This window comes from Mastomys coucha, unplaced genomic scaffold, assembly GCF_008632895.1.
Source record: "Mastomys coucha isolate ucsf_1 unplaced genomic scaffold, UCSF_Mcou_1 pScaffold19, whole genome shotgun sequence".
NCBI classification, from domain to species: Eukaryota; Metazoa; Chordata; class Mammalia; order Rodentia; family Muridae; genus Mastomys; species Mastomys coucha.
This window is the reverse complement of record NW_022196901.1, coordinates 10,221,934-10,233,108: the sequence shown is the minus strand read 5'-3', so window position 1 is coordinate 10,233,108 and position 11,175 is coordinate 10,221,934. Positions and strand designations below refer to the sequence as shown.

Here is an 11,175-nt window from a genome sequence, read left to right as displayed (position 1 = left end):
GGTAGACATCCTCGTGGAAACAGAGGAGCTGGGAGGAGGTATGGGATGGGGAACAGTCAGAGGGTGGAGGTGGGGGCATGTGAGGAATAAAATCTGGAGTGTAAATAAGTAAATAAATAAAATATTAAATAAAAAAGAAAAATTTAAGTTTTAAAATGTTCTATGATCCTCATTTCACTAAATTATTTGCTCATGTTTTGGCTACTTTGTCAAAATAGGAGCATCTGCATTACCTCAGCTTTGCACTTTACACATCCATTGTTGCTGCATAGGCTTCTCATGTGTATTTAGTGAACTTGTACTGTGTTTGGAAATCCTTGATCTAGACCCTGATTCTTCTATAATACTGTCATCACTGCCCTTACATCCGCCTACACTGTCATTTGTATAACAAGAATTACATACCTGCTCCATGGAAATACTTTTATAAATTACTGTTTGATTCCACTCGGGATTAAGACTTTTCTGGACATATTTAGTCCTTCTCTTGTATTCAGCACTAAATTGAAAGAGAAGAAAGAGTTATTTTGACATTTTACCTTAACTGTTGACTTCACAAAGTGAAGGGCACACAGCATTTGCCAGGCCTTTGACCTCACATCACTGTGTGACCATTTCACCTTCCAGTTTAAAATTCAATCTTAAATTAAATACACTATGACAGTTTGAAAATACATCGGCTCTTTGGAGTTTCACTCACACTACTGATTATGCTCTTAAAAAGATTACTGAATATTTGAAGTAGACGATTATGTTTTCCTGAATGCAGGAGATACTTATATTAACTATAACACTGATATCTTTTTGCTTCCTAAATAATAATATAGTCTTGAACCTTCTTATATTTTTACATCCAATTCTGTCAGCAAAGCAAAATTGTCTTTTACCCTCTAAAACATAGTGATATTAAGAGAAGGCTTTTGTGGGACACGGGTGTGATCTGACGATTTGCTGGTGGAAGTCCGAATTCAGAGTCCTCAAATGCATAGCCGGTGTGGACCCAACTTGGGCTGCATTAGACCCTGTTTTATTTTGTTTTTAAGAAAGAAAGTAACAATAAGGCAATAATTGCATCTACAGAGAAAAGGAAAACAAATGGTTCTTACAACATGAGATTTCAAAAACCTTCCCAAAAGGACATTTTAAATTCCCTCTAAATTATGGCATTTACAATAGTTATAAAGCAGGTATGAATGCTTTGTGCCACTAGTTTATGTCAAAATTAAAATTAATTAATGCCGCCATTCATTGCAACTTGGGGCATTTCAATGAATCCCCATTCCTTCCATGGCCTCTGAGTCATTAGAAATAAATATACTATACATTTAACAACTTATACTGAAAGCCTGTACACATTAAGTCTTGCAGCAGATGGACAGCTAGCACAGGGCCAGTGGCTGGACTAGGAAAACAGCTGACTGCTATCTATGTTTAGCAGATGGTGAAGCCACAGGCAAAGCCTTTCCTTAATTTCGCCTTTTCCTGGATTTTCCATCTAAATTCATATCTCTTATTTCTGGTAGGTGTCAGTAATTTACTAGGAAGTCCTGATATGTATCTAAATTACAAATTACCTTTCCTTAAAGACAGCCAAGACGCCATACCCCTCCCACTCCAGGAGAATCTAATGTAATTCTGTGATAAATCTCAAACATGGTGATTTCTGAAAGCTGTAATATAACATGTCATGAAGTTTGAGCCATGGAGTTTGTGTCTTACCAAACCTCACATGTCAGACATGATGAAGTGATTCTGTCGTCTTCTTATTCTAAACATCTTATTTGAGTGTACAAAAATAAGAACAGGATTTGCCCAATGTCATTCAAGATTATAGACACTTTTGAAGAAATGCTTACATAATGATTTGAACAAACGATTACCAGGAAGTTATAAGATTGTACACATATTTTGCATATAATTTCATCAATATTTAGTGAAGTTTAAGAAATTATTTATACACTCAGAGAATTTCAATTCTCTTAATTCTGCTATTATCCCAGGGAATTTCTCCCACGTGTACAAAAGAAATGTATTTAAGAATATTTATCAAAATATTATCTTTGCTAAAATAATAAATGAAAAAATAATGCTTGTATATTCAACCAATGAAATATTAAGCAACAGGAAGAATTTGAATTTAATCAAATTCTTGAAAATGTTTTTGTTTAAAGTTTTGCAGAAAAATAAACAGGTCAAAGTTAACTTATCATTATGTGAATTTAAAATCATTTTAAATAATGGTATAAATTAGTGAATAAACTTGTATGTAAGACATATATATCAATATCCCAGGAAAGCTTAGAAAATATAAAAATTAAATTCAATTTAGTTAATATTCTAGGTGGACAAGGTAGTGGTTTTAAGGACTCCAAGTATATATACCTGTAACATATCTTCGATTATTAAAAACAAGAGAAATAAGTATAGCAAAATATTAAGATGATAATTACATAGTAAGCCCATAGGCATTTTTACAGTATAATTTTCAGTAAACTTGAAAGGTTCTGATTCCCCAAACTAGGCATGGTATGACCCTTTTTCTTTTATGTTTGTTTGTTTGTTTTGATGATGGTATGGGAACAATTAATGTGAACACTTTCAAGTTTACATGATGCTGATGCTGCCCAATAGAGGAAACATAGCCATTCCTCTAGGGTGGTGCACTTAAGCCAGGTGCAGACTTAGAGAGCTTTGCATTTTTATGTGATGTGAACTTAGTTATCGAAGTGGTGAAATCATGAGACCACCTCAGCAAGATAAGATACAAAATTTGATGATAACCAGTAATATTATTTATTAAAGTTCTAAAATAGTATATATATAATTTTTAATAATACATGTATATGTATATATATATAATTTTTAAGACAGGCATAAAATCAAATGAAACATCTTCTTTCATTAAGTTGCAGCTGTGCCTTAAACTAAGACCATTTATAGTGCTACTATTTTCCAAAGTAGTTATCAATCCCTGGATTTCCTTAATCCATAAAATATAAATAAATTCTAAAAATTTCACATCTACATTTAGTAATTCTTGTCACTTCTACATCTAGAAAAAAAAATCTTAAATACAAATTCTTTATCAGAAACTACACATCTCTATCATGAAGGACAACTGTAATGGTATATTATGATCATATATTGTCTTCATATTGAATAGCAGTTCCCAGTCTCATTGAAATAATAAATACCTTGAGTTCTGACTGCTTCCTAGGCAGAGCTCTAACTGCTTTGTCTGTGCTAACCCACTGAATCTTAAAGCCTTCCCTAGAGAATAGGCTCCATTTATTATCTAGTTTAATAGGTGAGAAGGATTTAAGCTTAGACTCTGAGCCTTAGAGAAATTAAGATGTGCTAGTAAGGCTGTATGAGTATTAGGTGGTAGGATCAGGATTTAAGTATAAAAAATTCCTTATTCTTTACTCTTAAGTATGTTATATAAAATTAACTTATAGAACCTATCCAAAAGCATCACTTATTTATCTGTTTTCTTAATAGGCTTTATTAGCTAAAGTGTCTATCTTCTCTCAGTAACATAAAGTTCCTACACATCAGTTTACTTATAATACAAGTTATTATCACAACAAAAGAGACTAGAACATGTTTAGAACTGCATAAAGATATTCTGAATGACATGGAGTATGAAAATTCTGTTTAACAATGGGGATGAATATTAAAGACATTTATCTGTTAACAGAGTCAGAAGTAATCTAAGTTGGCACAAATTAAAAATTATATTAATAGAGTACCATAGTCTTATTGAATTCTCCAATTCTGTTCTGACTCAAGCCCCTTTGCACAGCTTTATTGTTTGTTTGGGAAAATCATTTTTATTATCATTGCCCGGTTTGTATGTTTTGGATTACATGCCAAATGTTCTTCTACAGAGCATCTACATAATGCTTCTTTCATGTATCAGTAGATGAAAATAACTGTACAAGCTTAAGCATAAAAGTGCATAGGACATCAGACATAAGAAAATCTATGTATGAAATTTCCACCTGAAACTTTTATATTTATTTTTAAATATTTTATATTTGAAATGTAGAGTTCACGAATTAATAAATATTCTGCTTCTAAAGTCCTGTCAAATTAAGTGTAAGTGAGTTTAACTTCAATTACAAACACAAACACTAGTATCAATGTCTGATATTTATAATACAAAATCATATTTTTCGATGAACAAAAGTATATCAGCCATGTAACTTAGAATGCTAGCTATTTGTTGAGCAAAGACTTTAAGTCAGTGTAAGTCACTAAAGTCCCAAACTGTTTCTTTTTAGACTGTAATCATTCCATGCATTGAAGATGTGAAACTCAAATACATTCTTTGTGTGTGGATTTGTTATTTTGCTATTTCATACTGAGCATCAAAATTGGAAAAACTTATTTGTTTCAAAGTCTTGCAGCATTCTCCATCATCCGATCTACAGCCAGCTTCATCTCCACTCTTAAATCCTGTAACTCCTTACAGTGATAGTCTGCTCTTTGTTTCTAGACTTCAATTTTCTCACTCTAGCAGTCTAAGATTTGTTGCCTTCTTTCTTGATGGAGCCTTTTCCCTCTTCTGCTCAGGAGCAGAAGCACAGAGACAGCTCTGCATGTCTCTGACTGGGCATTAGCAAGCACAGACATTTTTAAAAGCATAGACATTTTTAAAGCTTTGATAGCTAGCTGAGGAGTCATTTGTGTTCCCACAATTTCACAGCAACACTAAGAGCCAGAAGCTGGAAAGAACCCAGATGTCCCTCAACAGAGGAGTGGATACAAAAAATGTGGTTCATTTACACAATGGAGTACTACTAAGCTATTAAAAACAATGAATTTATGAAATTCTTAGGGAAATGGATGGACCTGGAGAATATAGTCCTGAGTGAGGTAACCCGATCATAAAAGAACACACATGGTATGTTCCACTGATAAGTGGAAATTAGCCCAGAAGTTCTGAATACCCAAGATACAATCCACAAACTACAAGAAAATCAAGAAGAAGGAAGACCAAAATGTGGATACTTTGTCCCTTTTTAGAAGGGGGAACAAAATACCCATGGAAGGAGTTGTAGAGACTAACTATGGAGCAGAGATTGAAGGAAGGACAATCCAGAGTCTGCCCCACCTGGGAATCCTTCCCATATTCAGTCATCAAACCCAGACACTATTGTGGATGCCAACAAGTGCTGGCTGACAGGAGCCTGATACAGCTGTCTCCTGGGAGGCTCTGCCAGTACCCGACTAATACAGAAGTAGAGGCTCACAGCCATCCATTGAACTGAGTACAGGGTCGACAATGATGAGCTAGAGAAAGAACCCAAGGAGCTGAAGGGGTTTGCAACCCCTTAGGAGGAACAACAATATAAACTAACTAGTACCCTCAGAGCTCCCAGGGACTAAACCACCAACCAAAGAGTGCACATGGTGGGACTCATGGCTCCAGCTGCATATATAGCAGAGGATAGTCTAGTTGGTCATCAATGGGAGGAGAGGCCCTTGGCCTTGTGAAGGTTCTATGCGCCAGTGTAGGGGAATGCCAGGGCCAGGAAGCAGGAGGGGGTGGAATGGTGAGCAGCGGGGAGGGAGAGGGAATAGAGGTTTTTTGTTTGTTTTTTGTTTGTTTGTTTGTTTGTTTTGCAGAGGGGAAACCAGGAAAGCGGATATCATTTGAAATGTAAAGAAACACAATATCTAATAAAAATAAATTTAAATAAAAAAGAGCAGAACTCTAGAGTCTGCTACTCCTTGTCTTTGTTTTGTTTTTAAACATTTTTTGCCATATGCTCTTGTTGTTCTAATAATTTCTTTCCCCCCTCAACCTCAAATTTCTTAGGTGTCTATTGCTCTCTTTTGCCTCTTAAGGGGGTGGACTGAGGGTCCTGTTTAGGCTTTAGTTACTCTTCTTGACTTTCAAATTCTCTTCTTTCCATCCTCTTGTTGGCCCCTTTTTCTAAGTCCTGAGCATGTGTGTCTGGATCCTGATTGAATGAATGTATTCTAATCCACCATATTCAAGCCTTGCTTCTAGATCTTGACTTCTTGTTTCTGATTCTGGATTGAGGCTATTTTGATCCCTACTCCTGGACTGAGACTTCTCATTTCTGGGATGGAGACTTTCATGGGATATAGACGTTGTGTGACTTCTACCTCAGGGTGATTTCTGTTCTGTGTGCTGTCTTCATTTTTAGATGGATTTGCATGCTCCCTTATTTTTTAAAAGAATGATCTTTGTCATTGTGTGTCTGACTTCTGTCTTAGTGTATTCATCTTTGGATCATATCCTCTTGCTTTTATATTAAATAGGCTTCCTATTTGACCATCTGAGATTTCAGCATCTTCAGTCCAGCCTTTTCGCTCTTTAGTTCACTCTTTGCTTCTTCTCTAGCACCTTACCTTTTGTTTATGTCCTTCATTATCAGACCCTGAATTATGATCTTGAATAAAATGTTTTGAATCTCCAGAAGAAAGGAATATACCTCAAGGCTCCCTTTTCTTCTCTGTCTGGGGATGTCTTTCCTGGGGCTATTTATCTTGTTCTGCATCACTAGTCTGAGAACCTAATTATCTTTCTTAGTGAAAATTTCCTCGATATAGAGGTACAAAAACAAACAAACAAACAAACACCAAAACCAACCAAGCAACCTAATAAACAAAAAACAAAACAAAAATCCCTAAACATGCTCTGCCTCTTAGTATTTATCCCCTGAGCTCCAGAGCACTGGAATTATAGACACTTGTCATCTCATCAAGGCAAGTCCAGTGTTCAGTTAGATTTTGGTAGAGACACACAGTAGGTTGGAGCCTTGGCAGCTAAGGTAGTATCTCTGCTTGCTAAAACCAACAATAGAGGCCAATAGAGGCCTTACTAAAGACTACATTGCCCAATAAACAAATACAAAACTAAAAAAGCTTTTCTTTTGAGACAGAGTTTCTCTGTATAGTCCTGGTTGTCCTGGAACTCTCTCTGTAGATCAGGCTAGCCTTGAACTCAAGAGTTCTTCCTCTGCTCCCGGGTGCTAGGACTAAAAGCATGTACCACCAGTGCCTGGCTAATACCATTTTTATTATTTAAGAATTTCAAATATACATATATATACATATATACATTATATATGCATATATACATATATGTATATATACATATATATATACATATATCTTGTCCATATATAAAATGTTCTGATTAAATCACATTCCCTCCTCTCCAATTCCTCTCCTCTTTACTCTTCTCTCCCAAATTTATGTTTTTTTTCTTTAACTCAAGAGTTCATTCAATATTGCCTTTATGTGTATGCATGTAGGGCCATCTCTTGGAAGATGAGTAGCCTCACGAGGCTCGTACCTCAGAGGAAAAGCTGACTCTCTGTTGCTCAGCAGCCATTACTAGCTACAGTTTCTCAGCTAGGGTGAGAATGCGTGAGCTACCCATGCTGGGCTTTTGATGATCCCCTGCAGGTCTTGTGACCTTTCCACAGCTTTGATCACCTCATTTTATGAATCAAAGCAATCCTCCAGCAGATCCATCTAATTTTTTTTCTTCCTTCAATTAATTAATTAGTCTGTACGCAGCATGCTATAACATACCCCAGGCTGACCTTGAACGTGGGACCCTCCTCCGTAATTTCATTGTTTTATATTTCCTGAACTGCAAAGCTTGCCATATAAAGCCTTTCCTTTTAAACACTTGTTTACATCGACTACTTTCTGATTATTTTGTTCATGATACTACAATACTGTGTTGAAACTTTATACAGTTGATAAATTATCACAATTTAAAAAGCTATGCTCAAATATCTGCATTCCAAAACATGGACAGCTAAACTGGGGTTCTTGAGTACAAGCATAAATTAAATCTGCCTTCCTTGTTAGGGGAAAGAGTGCATTAATGATATCAAATTATGACAATTAGGTCATGTTAAATAATCAAAGATTTATAAATATATAAAAATACAAAATCAGCTTATAAAGTGAACATGGCAATTTTGTCTTACAACATGAGATAGGGGTCAGAGCTGGGAGGGGTGGAGGGAGGAAAAACTGGTGTGAATGTACTATATGTGAAAAGAATAAATTTAAAAAGCAGGAAAAACCCCACAACAGGAGAAAGACTCACAACTGTGAGTCTTTGGTACATTTTAAATCTTTCAAAATATAGTCAGGTTTGGACATCATATTCTAACATTTGTTCCAAATGACAACACTTGTATGCTAACAAAGGTGTTTAAAGAAAGTCTAGTTGGTTATATTGCTTAAAGAAAGTTTAGCTAGTTATATTATTATAACTTGTAGTTATAGTAATAATTAAGACTTGTTATAATCATAGCAAAATCTCATTAATGAGAAAACTGCAGTTTTTCCAACAGGATGATGAAAAAAAAGTGGGGGCTTTTCAGTATGTGAATTTCTGTTTTGTAGTTACCACAGCATATCATAATTGTATCATCAAGGACATAGGGCATTTGCCATCTTTCCTTGGCTTTCTCTCATCTCTATCTCACCTGACCTCAATCTTTTCATAGCACATGGGTATATTTAGATGAAACTGTAGACAACTAAATGAAAAGAGAAGATAAACCTGGACCAGTGTACATTTATTAGTACAGTAGGACTTTCATAGTTTTATTCATTTTTATTATCTTAAATTTTACATATATAAATATATGGCATACAAATGCCTATGCACCACCTGTATGCTTAATGTATACACATAATAGAAGAGGATGTTAGACCCTGGGACTGGTGTTAGAGAAAGCTGTGAGCCACCATCAGGGTGCTGGCAACTGAATTTCCTTGGAAAGAGCAGCCTGTCTTTTACCTGCTGAATAATCTCTACATCTCTCATTATATTATTCTTAATACACTATTTTTTTATTGAAGAAAGTTTATTTGCCTTTCTTGATATTACTCTAAAACTATTTTGTATAACTGAGTATTTACATATACTTTCTGTTTCTTGTTTAACTATCTTGTCTACTATTATCAGATGTAATAATAACTGCAACTTACTGATTATTATGGGTCAGATACTATGATTCCCACTTTTGATTTATCACTGAGCATATCACACAAGCACGTGCATGCACATGCCCATGAAGGAGGTAATTATTGTTATTATTATTATTAATTATGGAAGGAACACAGTTCCCTCATGGTTTCTAAGTGACAATGCTGAAATTCAAACCCAGGTTCTTAAGGTATCCATTTAGTGGCTTCCATGGTCATTTCAAATTCCTCTCACACTGACAGTTTTCAAAGATGCCATGAAATTATATATGGATGATAACTTGGGTTTTTAACCTTCCAAATGGTAATCAAAATAGACTATGCTCTAGTCTAGTTTCTTAGGAGACTCAGTTGTGTTATGTGATGTTTTTCTGGAAGCTGTCTTATGTGGGGATGTTTGGCTGAAGAAGACACATGAGAGGATGTTTGGGTGAGGCACACATGAGAGGATGACTGATGTTTGGAAAGAGGATAAGTAGAACCCAAGTGACAGTGAATGATGCTCTTGCATTGGTTTGCCTTACAGCACACTACTGGTCTTTGTTAATCTTCACTTGTTGTAACTTCATAGAGAGAAACATGCCAAAGAACTTCCCATGGTACTCTGGCTACTTCTTTCAGCTTCCATGGAATTGTGCCAATTCAGTGGAGCCTCATGGTTTCTTCTGGATTGAACCTCTGTTACTGATTCGTGTTTGGTGTTTGCCAATTAGACTGGACTGCTGCTACTGATTCATGTTTGGAATCATCCCAAAGAAGTACTTCTAAACAGATCTACACCTCCCTTGTCCTGTTAACCAACTTTCTTCCCTACCTTTGGTCTGTGGGCTAGAAGGGAAGTTTAAACATTTAAGAACCCTAATTAAAGTAGGCTTTGAAAATTCTAAACATACACATGAGTCTCTCCAATTAAATAACTCACTTATTTTATAGGGCAGTGGGTGATGTGCAATAGGATATTCTGGGTTATGTCTGGAGAGGTAGTCTTGGTTGGTAAGATAGTGATGCAAGCTATAATGAATCAGAGAAGTTCCCTACTTCTAGAATCAAAGAAGAGTGTCTGTGATTACTCGTACCTTGTAATAAGCTGATATTTACCTTCCAGTCATTTTGTGGAGCAGAAGACATAAAATCATGGAAACATTGCAATGGCAAGTATGGAAAGAATAGATCTGACATTACATTTAAAATGAGAAACACACCTTTGTTATTTCCTCATTTGTTATAAGAAATGAGGATAACTTAAGCTGTGATTATCACATAAGCAGGTAAATGAGATTCAGCACACAGAATACAAGTGAGAACTGAAGTTAAATTCAATTTTAGGGTAAAATGTCCTTATCTTTCTTTTCTATTTTTAATATTTTCTTTTTTTCTGCATCCAACTGTACATTGGTCAGAACTATTTGCTGCAGGCCTAACTCAACAGACATTTTTTTGGAGAAAAATAGGAGTTATATCCCAAGTTGAGGTATTGGTCCATGTACTTAAAAACACAGAGAGTGCAACTCTAGGCATGACAGAATAGTTGACACAGAAGGAAAACTGACTGTACCTTGCATTTTGGACAACCATGACTTGACTGCATTGATTCCAGAAGCCAGAGTAAAGTAAGTATACAATAGGAAAGAGAGAAAGACAGGAAGAAAAAAGTTAAGAATAGAAATAGACAGGAAATATGAAAATAGCAATCACAGAAGCAATATAGAATGCAACTGACTTGAGGCAGATGATAATCTTCAAACTTCAAAACTACAGTGAATAATACTTAGATGTCTAATAAATGTTTTTTGCATAGTTATTCAATATTTAGTGATTAATTAATGGCAGGCTAGGAGTACAACATGTTAGCTACCAAAGAGCTGAATCTTGCCTTATGAGGGATAGTTAAAAGAAGATAATATAACAGTAGTAGTATTAGGTGTACATTCATTGTCCATTTCACAATATATTTTAAATCATTTGCTGTTAAGTATTATAGAACAGGCTTAAATATTCAGGTTACTTGTCTATCTGTTCTGCTTATTCAACTTTGCAATTTTCCAACTCAACCACTCAATGCATAGATATAAGTATTCTTGTGTACTATAAAAGATGACACTGAGGCTACTGTTATGGAAGATGGAAAATAAATTAATCCATTTAAAAACACAGAAAAGATCTTTAAGAGAAAATTTC

General features: G+C 35.2%; 1 protein-coding gene across 4 annotated transcripts in view; it reads right to left on the bottom strand.

The window, feature by feature from the left end:
* The window catches only part of Pclo (piccolo presynaptic cytomatrix protein), a 359,315-nt gene that overhangs the window by 76,602 nt on the left and 271,538 nt on the right, over window positions 1-11,175 (bottom strand). For 3 of the 4 annotated variants that reach the window (XM_031380023.1, XM_031380024.1, XM_031380025.1), the window contains exons 16-17: window positions 10,553-10,579; window positions 406-499 (exon numbers count right to left, since the gene is read on the bottom strand). In XM_031380023.1, coding sequence (XP_031235883.1) covers window positions 406-499; window positions 10,553-10,579 — 121 coding nt within the window. The remainder of the gene's footprint in view (window positions 1-405; window positions 500-10,552; window positions 10,580-11,175) is intronic. The other variant, XM_031380026.1, reaches the window with a different exon arrangement.